This window comes from Lichenostomus cassidix, chromosome 1 (genome assembly GCF_008360975.1).
Source record: "Lichenostomus cassidix isolate B80296 chromosome 1, HeHo_3.0, whole genome shotgun sequence".
NCBI classification, from domain to species: Eukaryota; Metazoa; Chordata; class Aves; order Passeriformes; family Meliphagidae; genus Lichenostomus; species Lichenostomus cassidix.
The window spans coordinates 19431773-19446456 of record NC_139479.1 but is presented as its reverse complement, the minus strand read 5'-3'; the positions used below and the strand labels follow the sequence as shown (position 1 = coordinate 19446456).

General features: G+C 40.5%; 1 protein-coding gene across 3 annotated transcripts in view; it reads left to right on the top strand.

Annotated features, from left to right (window-relative positions):
• The window catches only part of SHROOM2 (shroom family member 2), a 118992-nt gene extending 105720 nt beyond the window's left edge, over window positions 1-13272 (top strand). For all 3 annotated transcript variants that reach the window (XM_085052385.1, XM_085052380.1, XM_085052391.1), the window contains 3 exons: window positions 442-622; window positions 5210-5482; window positions 10452-13272. In XM_085052385.1, the coding sequence (XP_084908511.1) occupies window positions 442-622; window positions 5210-5482; window positions 10452-10718 (721 nt within the window). In that variant the 3' untranslated portion in view covers window positions 10719-13272. The remainder of the gene's footprint in view (window positions 1-441; window positions 623-5209; window positions 5483-10451) is intronic.
• Window positions 13273-14684: the final 1412 nt, after the last annotated feature.

Sequence of the window (14684 nt, the reverse complement as noted above, 5' to 3'; positions counted from 1 at the left end):
TTATGATAGGATAGTCGTCAAGCATATACTACTAACGATACCATTAATGGCAGAAACAGAACAGTGTTGTACAATATGAAAAATTTCCAAGCCATGGTGGAAAGCCAGTGTTTGACAACTTAAGAAATAATTAACTTTTTTCATTTCATAGTGAGTGCACATTTTAGCAAGATTATCCAGTCTAGTAACTGGATAAAGATGGAACAATATTTTTGCCTTTTTTATGTGATGAAAATTTACGAAGACAGACTTTTGCTGAGTATGTACTGAATTCATACAATTTTTTTTCACAGACAGTGTTTGTTTATCCTGTTTACATAGGCAATGGTTTTCTCTTGAGCCCCCTGCTTGCTTGGTGAAATGATGGCTCTAAAAGATTCTCCTTTCTTTTCATTGATTAGGGTGTCAAGGCAGTTAATGAAAGTTTTGACTTTTTCCCAGGAAAGAGGAGCAGAGTGCACCATCTGCCATCTCCCTGACAACCAATTCTACTTACTACAGCACGTCTGCGCCAAAGGCAGAGCTGCTGATTAAAATGAAGGACATGCAGGAGCAGCAGCAACAGCAGCAGAGTGAGGATGATTCTGAAGATGAACTGGATCATGACTTGTCAGAGAAGAAGGTAAAAGACTTCTCTAAAAGTGTAATGGGAGGCTCTGAGTTCTGTTCATTACATTACTATGAATTTGTTTGACTAAACACCCCTCAATAAAAGGCCTTCTAGATGTACAGGGTCAGTAGGAAAAAATCAGCATCTTTTGGTTCTGGGACATTTTTGTTTGTTTTTGGTGATGATTTAAGTGTACAGCTGTGAATTTAAAAACTTGATAGTAGGTGCTTCTTGCAACTTGTTGCACATTTTGGAAAGTCTGAAGGGGAGAAGTTTTGGGGAGGTTATTTTAAACTACCATTTTCCATTTGGGGTCTTTTTATATTTCTCACTATGTACAAAGAAACAGCAATGCTTCTGTATCTCACTGTAGCTGGTGGCGGTTTTAGTTGTTCCAAATTTTTGAAATTTAGGTCCAGAATTTGGGTTGGTCTTGAGAGAAGGGGAACATACACACACCTTCCTTTTTTATTTTCCTCCCTCTTTGTCTTCATGAGCAGCAAACTATTTCTCCTGCCTCCCAAATAACGATTGTGGGAGATATCTATTTAGCCTGGTGGATTCAGTGAAAGTTACTCATCACAATGGAGGGAAGCAGTCTTCTTATTCATCCCCATATTTGAAGTTTTCTTTCTGATCAAAGGTTACTATAATTCCCTAGATACTACAATGATGATCTGACATTTGTGTGGCTTGAGAAAGTGTTGTCCTACAGTAAAATCATTGTATTGATCTCATTAGTGATTTGGCATAAAATATTTCAAAATCATTGTTCCCAATACAGATAAGCTGGAGGAAATGTTCTGTTTGATCAAGTGAAGTGATGTAGTTTAACTCTGTTTACCTAAGCCAGTAATGCAGTGGTGTGCAAACCTTTTCTGTCCAATTCAGCTCTCTGCTTAAAAATCAGCTGCCAGGGTATACTTGATAATCCAGTCCCAAAGAAATTACTTTTAATTATTAGGAATATATTTAGTCGCTAAGAATGAGAGATTCCTGTCTCTGGTTAAGTGTAGGAGTGGCTGGCATTTGAACAGCAGTGCATTTGAGGGGGCTGTTGTGTTTTCTGTTACCTCTGTTTTGTTTCAGCCTCCCTCTGCTGCCTCTGCATTGCACAGTTCAATGTGCTGTGCTCTGCCAGGGGTGTGGTGTGCCTGCAGCAGGAGACCTTCCTCACCCTCTTGCTAGACAGCTGCTGAATCCCGCAGCTGTACTACTTAGACAAATTAGCGATTTCTCTACATTTTAAATAATTTGGTTTTATCTGGTGCCACACGTGACTGTCATGTTCATGATTTTTGCTAGAATTAGTTTCATTTTCATTAATTAGGGAGTAGGAGGGAGGTAAAATTAAACCTTTCTTGTTTGCCCAACAAACTAAATGCTAAAACTTTTATTAGCAAGAGTGCTGTTTACTTCTGTTGGTTTCTTAACAGGGAAATCATGTTCACCCTTTTCATACTTCTCCATCCATCCCCCCAGCTTCCATATATACCACTGAGCACATGAGATAGGAAGCTTTTCATGAAGAGCTTTTAGCAGAGCCCCTCGCATCTTCTCCTCTAAGTGTACATGTTACAGCACACACACCCTGCTGCTTGCTTCTGTCCCTGCTCTTCCACACGGAGTAGGCTGGAGCACTCAGTTCAATGGGCTTTCATCATGGATCTTGTCAGAAAACATACAAAGCTCATCCTAAGTGGGTCAAGGTATCTTTGTTAAATGGACAGAAGATACAGCTTGGCCCAGCTTCTCCTATTTGGCAACAGTTTAACAAGGGCTTGTTAAGGACCTGAATATTTTAATGGCACGCTTTAGGGCTTTAGTAATTTTAGTGGGGCCATATGCCCAGAACCTGTTTCTTAATTCCTGGAAACTGGTAGTTCTGTTACGAGATATCTTAATTGCAATCCACTGTGGAATGATTGCTATATTTGTCATTCTCTGCTCTGCAAACCAGAAATGTGTGGTGGTGCTTTTTTTTTTTTTTCTTTTTGCAGTAAGTATAGGAATTTCATGTAGAGTTGTTAATTATTTTTATTTTGATTTTTGGGTCAATCCCTGTATTACCAGCTAGCAGGAGTGGAATGTGTGTGTCTTATGAACTGAGTTCAATGTAGGTTTAGCACAATTATAAAATACTGATCAGATGTTGAAGATGTATAAGAGTGTTTTTTGTTGTAAGGAAAATCCATGTGTGGCTGTGTAGGAAGTTTCCCCTTTGTCCTAAGGAAAATTTCAGCAATTCCTGAAGAGCGTAAAAATAATTGAAGTCTACCAATTTTTTTCTGGTTTGAGGCTTGAATTCATTAGGAATGGGGTGGTGAGCTGAGAGCAGAGTATTTTTTACGTGAAAGCATGCCAAGCAGTGAGCCACCTGAGCAGTGCTCTGCTGAGCCACTTTGTGTTGCTAGTCAGATCAGCAAGAATGACTTTATTGTTTTCTTGTGTACTGGTACAGAATTCACAGCTATAAATTATTCATCTGCCAGTCTCAAGACGTAGACTGCAGCTCTTCTGGCTCAGTAGATACTGAACATAATCCAGGTTTTCTGCTGGTTAGCAAAAGCATGTAGTGAGTTCGCAGTTGCTGCATGCAGAAGCTGCTTCGTCTGGGTAGGAAGCAATCAGTGATCATAATCCAATTCTTAATAGATATGACAATCTTAGAGAGTATTTATGGCCTTCTCAGCTGAAAAATTGTTGCTTTAGAGTTAAGCTTCAGCTGCTTGGGGTGTTATTAAACAGGATGTTACTGGGAAAATGGCTTCTTTCTCTTTTTTAAAGAGAGAGCTGATCTGGACTGGCAGACCAGATCAGTAAATGCTGGGCAGCCATGTGGTTTTTTTGGTTTTTTTTTTTTTAATTTAAGGAAGTTGCAACAGCAGCAGCAGAAGTGAAAAAATTTGAGATAATAACATAGAGCACCAGAGTATCCTGCTGTGTTTCGAATGGTGAAACAGCAGCACAGTGCATGTCATCTGAGGGAAATGAGACCGTAGCACTGTGACCTACATAATCCAAATCAAACTGCATTTGCATTGAGAGGAGGGGGAAAAAATCAAATCCTGCAGATTAATCAGTCAGTAAAGCAGGCATCTGTAGAACTGCTTACTACCTTAATCTTTTGGGCACCCAGGCTAACAGATAACCCAGATCCAGATTAACCTGGACTGAGTACATTAAATCAAAAAGGAGAAAACCAGTATGGATAATCCAGGGGTTGAATTTCTACTTTCAAAAAAGCTGTTAAATTTTCAGGGTGTAGTTTCTTTCTGTTAAGATGGCAGGCTTTGTTTTGTGTTGGTTTTTGTTCCCAAAATAAATTGGCAATGACTGTTGAGTGGCCTCTGTGAGCAGCAGCTGCTATCAGTATGTTTCTCAGTAATCATGAAGGCTTGTAATCAGATTTGCATTTAGAAAGCAGAGTTCCTAAAGAATGTCATGAGTAATTTAAAAAAAAAAAAGCTAGGGGTACTGTGAAATAATGACTATTTTAAAGAATGTAATTTTCATTCAGAATTTGCACTGAGGTGTATATTTAGAGAATGCTTTGGAAATTTTTCTTACCTGAAATCAGCTGAATACCAAATAGGCATCTATATTTAAATGAGTGAGGCATTTTCAGGTTATTCATCTCAGAGTACACAACTAGCTGAACTGACCTCCAGCCCTTGTGCACCGCTGAAAGCTAATGGGTGTGTGAGAAACAAGACCTCTTGTCCAAATGCAGGGAAGTAGCACAGAGGGACCACAGGTCATCAAAGGAGATCTGGGCTCTTGTTCTGGTTCTGCTGGTTCTGCACCTGACATGTTTTTTAAGGCAGTGCATGTGCACCTCAGGCAGTGGGGACTACAGTACAGAAGCCCCCCAGACTTGAGATGAGATTGTGTATTTGCCTGGCCTGGGACAGTGACAGCCAGAGATGCTTGTTTGGTCCTTTGGCAGAACAGAGCCACTTTGTACAGAGCTGCTTTGTACAATACAGTAGGTTTTATTCCCTGCTCTGTGCCATAGGGATTATGGCTACCCTACAGAAATATTGTAAGGCACTGTTAATGCTAAGAATTTCTGAGAATGGAAGGACTGCTATTAGAGGAATGCTAATATTATGCAGAAAGGAAAAGAAAGCTTGACGGTGCCCTAGTTTTAACTGCATCATGTTGGAAAATACAGGATTGTTTTTCTGGTACTGTGTATCTTCCTAAGTGCAGCTCTTCAGCAGTGTGTTACAGACCTGGTATTTAGAGGCACAGGCATGGGTTGTACTTTCTGCTGTTCATAGCAAGCTTTGAAGCTGCTCAAAGAAGTAGCAGGAATGCTTGTTGGTGGGGTGAAAATCCTTCATCTGTTCCCACAAAGGTAATTTGCTTTAACACACATCTCAAGCTGAGCATCGTACAGCTACGTCCTGAACCTTTGAATGCAGACGTATAGACCTCAAACACAGACATTTATTTATTTGTAATGCAGTCATTGTCAAGGCCTCATGGAAGTTCAAAATGTATTAAATTGCTAGCTGACATGCTAGCTACTTTTCAGAAGTAGGGAAAAATGCAGTAGTGCTAATAAATTCTTATCTCCTTTATTTTCCACAGCAAGAACTTATTGACAGCATTAGTAGGAAGCTGCAGGTGCTGAGAGAAGCACGGGAGACACTCCTGGAAGACATCCAAGCAAACAATATACTGGGGGAGGAGGTAGAGGCCATTGTGAAAGAAGTCTGCAAACCAAATGAGTTTGACAAATTCAAGATGTTTATTGGCGACCTTGACAAAGTGGTCAACCTCCTGCTGTCCCTGTCTGGTCGTCTGGCCCGGGTGGAAAATGCCCTCAATAACCTGGATGACAACACCTCTCCAGAAGAACGGGTGAGAAAGGCCAATGATAATATCCCTGCATTTAGAGAAGCTCATGTGGGGAGTTTGGCTTGGTTTTGTTTATCTAAATTGCAGCCCTCAACATGAGGGCTAGTGAGTGGATAAATCTCATAAGGCCATTTTTTTAGATTGCTTACAACTTCTCTTTGCCTTCTTTTCTTGGAATACTGAAACTGCATGTGGCTTGCTGAGAAAAAGTGGTTTTGGGGTACAACATACTGGAAAACAGACTTCTTGGCAAAAGTTTAAAGAAAGAGGGAATCTACTGATAAGAGCATAAAATGGAGGCAAACAAAACTATTCTAACAATTCAAGAGGGGAAAAGGAGTGTTTGTGCTGCAATGCAGAAAGCTTGCAGACTTCTTTATGCTCAACAAGGATCTTGATACAAATCTATAAGGTTGTTAAAAAGAAAATGCTTTTCATCTACTACAGCTTCCTTCCACAATGCCTAGTGAGGAGCAAGAGCAAGAAACAACAGAAGGACAAGCCTTAAAAAAAGGGGGAGGAGGGAAAAGAGAGGGGGAGGCGTTGCAAAAAGAATTTTTCAATAGAAAACATGTTTTGCCTAATCAGAATAGCCTGGTAGTGATGTGGAGGACTGCCAGCAGAAGTGAAAATTTCAGGAGTGGGAGCATTCAGGGTACTCCTATCTGTTGGATTCCACCTCTGCTTGCAGCAATTCGTTTAACTTCAAATCCCATCAGACCTTACCTGGGAAGGAGATACTTCACAATACAGATATGCCCCAAAGGAGAGATATAGATATGTGTGAAACTTAGGCTAAAATAAACAGAGAGTGTGGAGGGGGAGTGTGTTTCAAGTGAGTTAAACTTCTACGGTTAAATGAATATGAAGTAGGATTTTTGGCTTGTAGCTATGGACTGAAATGTCAACAGTTCACCTAAGTGTTGTAACAGAATTTTTTCCACGGGCTTGGCTTCATGTTGTTGCTTCAGCATGTTGCATTGTTCCACCCCTAAGAACCAGTAAGTGCTGGGACTAATCTGAAGCTGTGCTTTCGCTGTTTGCCCCTAACATACTTGATTAATGGCTGTTCAGATCTCTCTGACTGAGGGGGGAGGGAAAGTATTTGACAGCTTATTAAAGGGCAGATCAAAGCTTCTGACACTTAGAGAAATTTAATCCCTTGTTAGATTTTTTTCAAAGTGTGTTTGCAGTTGCCTAATGGGGAAGGAGCTACCAGATGATGTGTGCACATAGGAAACACAGCTTGAGAGCTGTGATAAAAGTAGCTTACTGGCTGGGTGTGGAAAAGGAAGACGGTGAGGAGGTGGTGTACTAAGGATAGTCAGAAATTGTCTGTGTGCTCTGATGTCAAATTTATCCTGACAGAAATCCAAATCCCTAATATATTTTAATCCCCATTCATCTTCACATACACTGACACCAGTCTTGCCATAGTAACATCAGGAGAGATCCATCAGGATTGAGACAAGCCCTGGAGAGAAAAACTTGGGGGTGATTCTGCATGAGAAGCTCAACATGATTCAGCAATGTGCTCTTACAGCCCAAAGAGCCAAACATGTCCTGGGCTGCATCAAAAGCAGCAGGGCAAGGGAGGGGATTCTGCCCCTGTGCTCTTGTGAGACCCCATGGGCAGTGCTGCATCCAGCTCTGGGGCACAAAACACAAGAAAGATACAAACTTATTGGAGCACTTCCAGAGGAAAGCCACTCAGTTGATCAGAGGCCTGGAGCACCTCTCCTGTGAAGACAAGTGGAGAGTTGGGGCTGCTCAGCCTGGAGAAGAGAATACCAGGCAGGTCTTGGAGCAGCCTGCCAGTACCTAAAGGGGGCTTATAAGAGGGCTGCAGAGGGAGTTTTTACAAGGGCATGTAGTGATAGGACAAGAGGGAATGGCCTTCAGGTGAAGGAGGACACGTTTAGATAAGATGTTAGGAAGAAATTCTTCTCTGAGGGTGGTGGAACAGGTTGCCCAGAGAGGTTGTAGATCTGCCCCCTTCCTTGGAAATGTTCAAGACCTGGTTGGATGGGGCTTTGAGCAACCTGGTCTGGTGAGAGGGCTGTTGAAACTATATGATCTTTAAGGTGCCTTCCAACCCAAACCATTCTGTGATTCTATGAAATATATGTAGAAGCATTGAATTTAGACTGGTGCTTGTGGCTTTTTTGGTTGTCCTTTAGTATTTAGTAGGTCAGATGATAATATGTGGTGAACCACTAATGTACCATATAAACAAAACAAGGGATTTTACTTCCATTGTTGGGGAGCTAACTCCCAGTGATCACTGATTTTTTTAATTTTTTTTTTTCCCCCCAAGCTGATGTTGTCTAATAAACATTGCTCTGACAGCTTTCCACTTTCTGGGAACCAGCAACAGCTTACCAGACTTCCTAAATAAAAGCAGTCAAATAAGGACTGCTGAGTTAATATTCTGGCTATCAGATGCTCTGCTATAGGTCTTTTTTTGCCACAGCCAACAGTATCAGGTATTTCAAGTCCAGCTTCTGAAAGAGGCTTCATCTGAAGAGCTGTCAGCCCCCTTCCTCTTGCACAGCAAGGCCAGTGTCATCTCATTGCTTGCCCCAGGAATGCCAAAGCCCTAAACCAGCAGTGCACGGATGTGATCAGGTGCCTAAACCCACAAGACCTGCAAGACTTGGACAAGTACCAAGGAGAGTAGTTTAGGATTTGGACACTGGGAAGTCAGGTACATGAGTGAGTTCATCTTTGTGTGGCTGTGGTTCAGAATGGCAAATAATTCTTGAGAAAGACTCTCAATAGGAAGAGCAAAATATTGTTCCATCAGAGGAGCTTCAAATGGCCTGTGTTGGCTGGGGCTCCAGAGCAGTGCTAACTGCCAAAAATCCTTCTTCACTCTGCTTGGCTTTAGCTGGTTGGGGATGGTCAGGTGAAACCCTGTTAGCCTGGGTGTGCTATTTACCTATTGCTCAAAGAAACTCCTCAAAAAGGGTGACTTGAGCCTGTTACAGTGTGTTTCACTATACCATTCCAATCAGGAATGGTGTCAATCATCTTTGACAGAGGTAGAAATAAATTCAAGAGGTATCTCATTTGCTTCCTTCCTTTCTGCATCTCACTTTCTTTTGGTTTTCCCTAAATAAGGGCAGAGGTACTAAGGTGTCCTGCAAAGTTCATAACATAAGTAGTGTTTGCTTTTCTTAAACTTACCAGGTTATTCATCCTGAAGTCTTGGTAGAAGAAGCCATACAACTTAAACCTCAGGAATTGTTATGAAGAGCTAAATATTTGATTGTTCTTGTGTCCATTGGCAATGATGGCAAGTGGTTTGAAAACCAGAGCTGTTTGATTGCAAGGCTGTGCAGGTAACTCTACAGCTGAGCTGCCAGCTGATTGGTACATGTGCTCTTGCATTCACCAGTCTGGCTAGTTCTGCTGCTGCTCAGCATACACACACCTGCAAGGCTGCCCTGGGAGCAGTGTAGCCACACTCCTGAGTTTGGGGCTGTCTTCTAATTGCCCCTGGTGAGTTCAGGAGTTGCATCTCTTTGCAGCAGATAATTCTGCTTGCAGCTTGCAGTGGGATATTTTTTCCCCCTGGCATAAGCTCAAAGGAAGATTTAAGTGTTTTTTCTAATAGTTTGTGATTTTTGTGAGTTGTCTTCCATAGCTGTCTTGAATCCTGAGTTAATCTAAGCTGTGTAATTTAAGTACATTGAGGGCACAAATCTGAAAACGTTTCACTCTTGAGCTTTGGGCTGTCGTTAGAAAGAGTCAGCACTAGCACATGCACCTCTGACAGGTAGGTTTATTAAAGCTCACTGGTCTGTAGCCTACTTTGTCTCGTACTTCCATCTTGAAAAGACTGTTTTATACTCTACAAAAACACTTCTCTGTAAATCCTTCAGGCTTATTAAATAGCATGTGTGATTTAACAGAAGGTGCAAATTAAAAAGATGGACACGTTTATTAGAACAGACAGGTTTATTTCAAGGCAGCTTCTCAAAGAAAATTCATCTCTGAAGCAAAGCTAGAAGTTATGGTTTGGTACCTCTTAGGGCACTTTTTAATTAAGTTCAGACATCTGTACAGAATTCTTGATGTCAGAGTAAGCCAGCCATACTCTGGCTGGAAAAAGGCAATCACTTGTAGGCAGACAACTGAAATAGGTCGGGTTGCTGGTGCTCCTGTTTCTCTCCATGTACTGCCACAGGAATGCAGCTGGGTGGTTCAGGTGGGACTGTCAGCTGTGTAGACAGGTGATGCTGGGGGAGAGGAACCTCACCCTCCTTGCTCACACATCTCTGTGAATGGGATATAGCTGCTGTTCTCTGCTGTCCTCTGCCTTTGTGTGTTCCTCCATTCAACCTCCCTTTTTCCTATTTTGTCTCCTGTGAAGGCACAAAGCAGAAAGTTTACAGCCCTTTTTGGAGAATAATGGTTTTTTTTGCTTCCCTTCTGTTGTCGTGCCTCAACTTTCACTCTTGCTCATGTCTGAAGACCAGGGGACTTCAGATCTCACAGGGAATGGTTGTGGATGCAGCAGAATTGCTAAATACACAGTGTCAGGAGCTGTGTAAGAACAAATTGCTCGATTAATTGGTCTGTTTCTGGGCTCTGTAACCACAGCTGTGCCAGTGCTGTGTATGGAAGATGTAAGACGTTGCTGAGTGAAGTCTTAAATTGAAAAACTGTTTTTCAAAGGCAACTGTATTATATACAGCTATTTAGCACTATTGAATAGTAAAGGAGTCTTTGAAGTAATGCTTTTGAGACCAACAGAAAGTAATGGTGCATCTTTAATTGATTAAGTTTTTTACTAGTTTGTCAATGCATTTTATTAGACTAAATTTTAAGGAGCATTCTTTTTCCACCTTTCTAAATATTCAAGGAAGTCTTTGTAGATAAAACAGACTTGAGATTTAAACAGTGAAGCTCTTGTCCCAACCTAATGAACCCAATGAATTTTTAACTGTTTTTCTTTTCTCCTAAGCGGACACTGGTAGATAAGCAAAAGCTGCTGACCCAGCAACATGAGGATGCAAAGGAACTGAAGGAGAACCTGGATCGTCGAGAGCGCATTGTCTTCGACATTTTGGCGAACTACTTGAGCGAGGAGAACTTAGCAGACTATGAGCACTTTGTGAAGATGAAGTCAGCCCTCATCATTGAGCAGCGAGAGCTTGAGGACAAGATCAAGCTGGGGGAGGAGCAGCTGAAGTGTCTGACTGACAGCCTCCAACCTGAGCGGCTCAAATAAGGGCACTGAGTCTGACCAACGATGGGAAAAATGGGAAAGAAAGAAGGGATAGGGGAGTTTCCAAGTATACGAATGAGTATCTTGGCTTGTCTGAGTGTCTGATAGAGAAGCAAGTGCACAAGAGAAAAATAGCTCTCATAACAGCAATAATGCTCTTTTTTTTTTTTTTTAATGATGTATTTAATTTTTTAGAACACATTTTTATTGCTGGACTCTGCAGCTGTTCCTCATTGCTTAACTTGCAGAAGGCTCCACAGAAAAGGACAGACTCAACCTTTCTGCTCAGTATGTTCAAAGTCTGTGGCAGTTGTGCATGCAAAAATTGGTTTTTAGAATAGGTTGTATACTTCCTTTATGTTCAGATGCTGCACAGTCTGCTGGGAAACCATACAGCAACTCATGAATGCACACACATTTAGGAGCTCTAAATTTAGTGGGTTTTTATGTTTTTTTAAAGACACATTAAATAGGGGAAGCGTGCATCTTATAGCTAATATATTCAGATTGCTGAAATGTAGTGTCACTCTGATCCTGTGGCATCAGACACTTTTTTTGTAATATTGTATATAGGATGGCACTTTCCCCTTGCAGAACACAACTTCAAAATCAGTCTCAGTTAAATGCTTCTTAACCAGCTTGCAAATCACCTAATGCCTACCTTGCTGAAGATCTTTTTTAAATTATTTTGCAAGACATATTTGTACACCCTCTTAATGCAATGCAAGTGATTTTCTTTACCAAGTTGTACTTGATTTAAGAAACAGGCTGGAAGTACTGTGCTGATTTTATTCAAAACATTTTTAATCTAAATTATTTAGAAGGCTCATCCGCTTTCTTGTATTTCTTTTATGCATGTTTTTATTCTTCTTGTCCCAAACCCACACTTCATGGAAATAAATGTAGGTTAAGGACACTGCTTCTGTTTTTCTTCTGATTGCTCAACATTGTGATGGTTTTATATAGACAGTTAAGTTATACTGAAGTTGACCTACATAATGCTGTTCATTCCTCTTTCTCAGACTACCAAATGCAATATGAACACTTCTGCCATGTAAATAGTGTGCATTACTTGGAGCAACTCTGGTTTGTAACTGTGAACATAAGTGGGGCTGTTTGCTTGTTTTTTCCATTGAACAGTGATAAAGGAGAGGATGTTAGTTCACAGTATCAGATCTTTTCTTGTGTTATCCTACTACTGCCATTGACTTAGATAATTTCCAGTAGCTCTAAAAAGAGGTGCTAACTCATGTTTCAGTGCAGTAATGGGTTATGCTGACTTGCTTAGATACCTACAGTGAAATTCTGTAGTGTCTAAATGTCAGCTTCTATATTAAGATAAAGCTTTGCAGGCAAAGAAAGTCTTGGAGACTTTGTGCGTATGCCATTTCCATTGTAGGAAGGAAAACATTTATCTCTCCTCAGACAAATAGGCTGCCCAGCCAGAAGCCATTGTCGAGGCTGATGTGAATGCCCATCTGTACCTAAGCAGGTTGAAAATACAAATAGTCAGTTGTTGAAAAGAGAGCAAAGAATTCTTCCCTCTACTCCTGCAGTACGGCAGCATTCACAAGAGTTTTTCTGTCCTCCTTACCTGCATCCTCTCTTTTGCAGGAAGAGAACTGGAGAGGCACTGATCAGTGAATTCCTTGTGAATTGGGGAACTGGAGAGCAAAAATCCTCTGGAACCAGTTCCTTTACAGATAGATGCAAACATTAAAAGGACTGTTGCCCCCACACACACCCTTATCGTGCACTACTTTGTATACCTGGACCAAATCTTTAATGCAATGATGTTGATGTGTATCAGTTGGGGTCAAATTACAAGACCTACAGCTGATCTTTGTTTCTCCCTCCTAGTTCAGAAATGTAGTCTTCTGGCATCTCACAGTTATTTGCTGCTATGTTCCTAGGACAAGTGGTCCCTTTGTCCTTAAACGTATCCCTTAACCATAACAAACCCAAAACTAAACATAAATTATGCTTGTCTTTTAGCTTGGAGAAAAGTGTGCATTGTTTTATCTGTGGCATTTTAAAAATTTTACATATTGTGGTTACTCTGAAATGTGTATGTGAAATGTGAATAATAATATAATTACAATGTGTTTGTATACAGTACTTTGATTTAGATCTCTGATAAAAGGTAGCAATATTGTGAAAGCTATATCTATTATCCTTTTCACAGAACAGTTGCGTAGACACTATTATCTCCTTTCCTTTTTCAAAACTGTTGAAAATCACTCACCCTGGAAACGTGAAGATGTGGCCTCCCAATGTTATATGTAAATCTGTAAATAGCTGTACTGTTGCTTTTTGAAAAAAATCTGGTGCTAATGTTTTGCCTTTGGCATCCTGGGGATGGCTGTTTCTTCATCCTTTGTTGTTCTCATTTCTAGATCTCTTTGTATAGTGAAAGATTTCCACAATGCTTCTCCAACTGTTTGGATCCTGCAGCCCAGAGTGAAAATGTACAGTTTTCCTGCCTGACACTTAACATGTACCTACTGACAAATGGTATTGCTTGACTTTGAGAAAATAAACTGTATATTTCAATGTAGAGTTAGTTTTTGTGTGCAGTTTTAATGTCAAAAGCTACTGCTTTGCCTTGCTTTGCAGTGTTGGCTATCTTGTGGTCCCATCAACAGTGCTCTGAGCTTTTCAAGGCCAGGCCAGTTATCTTGTGGTCTGAAGTAGTTCACTGTCTTTGCACAGCTTATTTAACATGTTGAGAAATCGATCATTCTCAACTTCCCAGTGTGAGTACCAGAAATATGTTCATGTCTATTTAGTATTTTAAGAGTGTGAATATGAGATGGCAGAAAGGTAAAATGTGTTATGAGGTCGATGAAGTCAGTGGGTCTCTTGCCACTTACGGAGTACATAATGGGAGCAGTTTAGACTTTCCTGCTTGGGCAATTCCACTGCTTCAGCTTCATCCCATGTTTAGAATGGAAACTTAATACAGAAATTTCTAACGTCAGTGGTGTACAAGATTTTTTGCAAGAACAGATCACTTGTGAAATCTCCAATTCTAACAGACTTTCACAGAAACTTCAATTTAATGGGAGTTCTCAGATAACTGAAACACTGGCAAGTGTGCACAGATTTGTAGTAGAGGTGATCACAGAACCATAGCTTAATCCTGGAAATTAATTGTCTGTGATTGTCTATGAAGGTCTTTATAAAATCTGGGAAAAGGGAGTTAGAGAAAGAAAAATACTTGGGCATTATAAGATTTTTCTAAACTTCTTTTCACCCTTCTTCTCCCTCTCTTTGTACATGGACTCACCTGTTTGTGCCTGTTCTCATGAGCACTAGGTATAATCCAGGATGGCAGCTCCACAGGAATAAGAGTCTAGTTTTTATATACTATTTGAATTTTTTTTTAAATCGCCTTTCTTTAAACTGAAATTGAGCTCTATATTTTCTCTAATGGGGTATTTGAGCCCTCAGATTCAAAAGGAGTCAGTGTTTCATGATGTTCTTTCCTAATCAAGTTCTAGTGATTAATTTTGGTGTACTTAATTGTCTCAGTTTTTGCAGCTGAAGTAACCTGTTGGCAATCCAGTAGCTCTAGCAAGGCCTTACGATATGCAGTAGAAAGCACCTCCTGGTTTAGTGGTGTCCACTCATTTAGTGTGGAAGTTCAAAGGCTTTTTCCAATTAAGGGCTTCTCAGTTGTGCAGGTTTTTTTAGAGCATAAATTGTTTTTTCTATATACTTGAGCAGATCATGCCCACAGAAAGTTATGAAAATCAATAGTTACATCTTTAAACCAGATTATATATTGTCAATTTTCAGCAGTGGTGAATTGGTCATCAGATTTACTTACCACAGTTCCAGTCTGCAACTTAAGTAATTATAATGATCCACAACTGAAAGATGGGTAACACATGTGAATTAGAAACTGAAGTCTGGGATTTCATTCTTGCTACCTGCTGTTATGATAATGTTTCTATGAATGAAGTT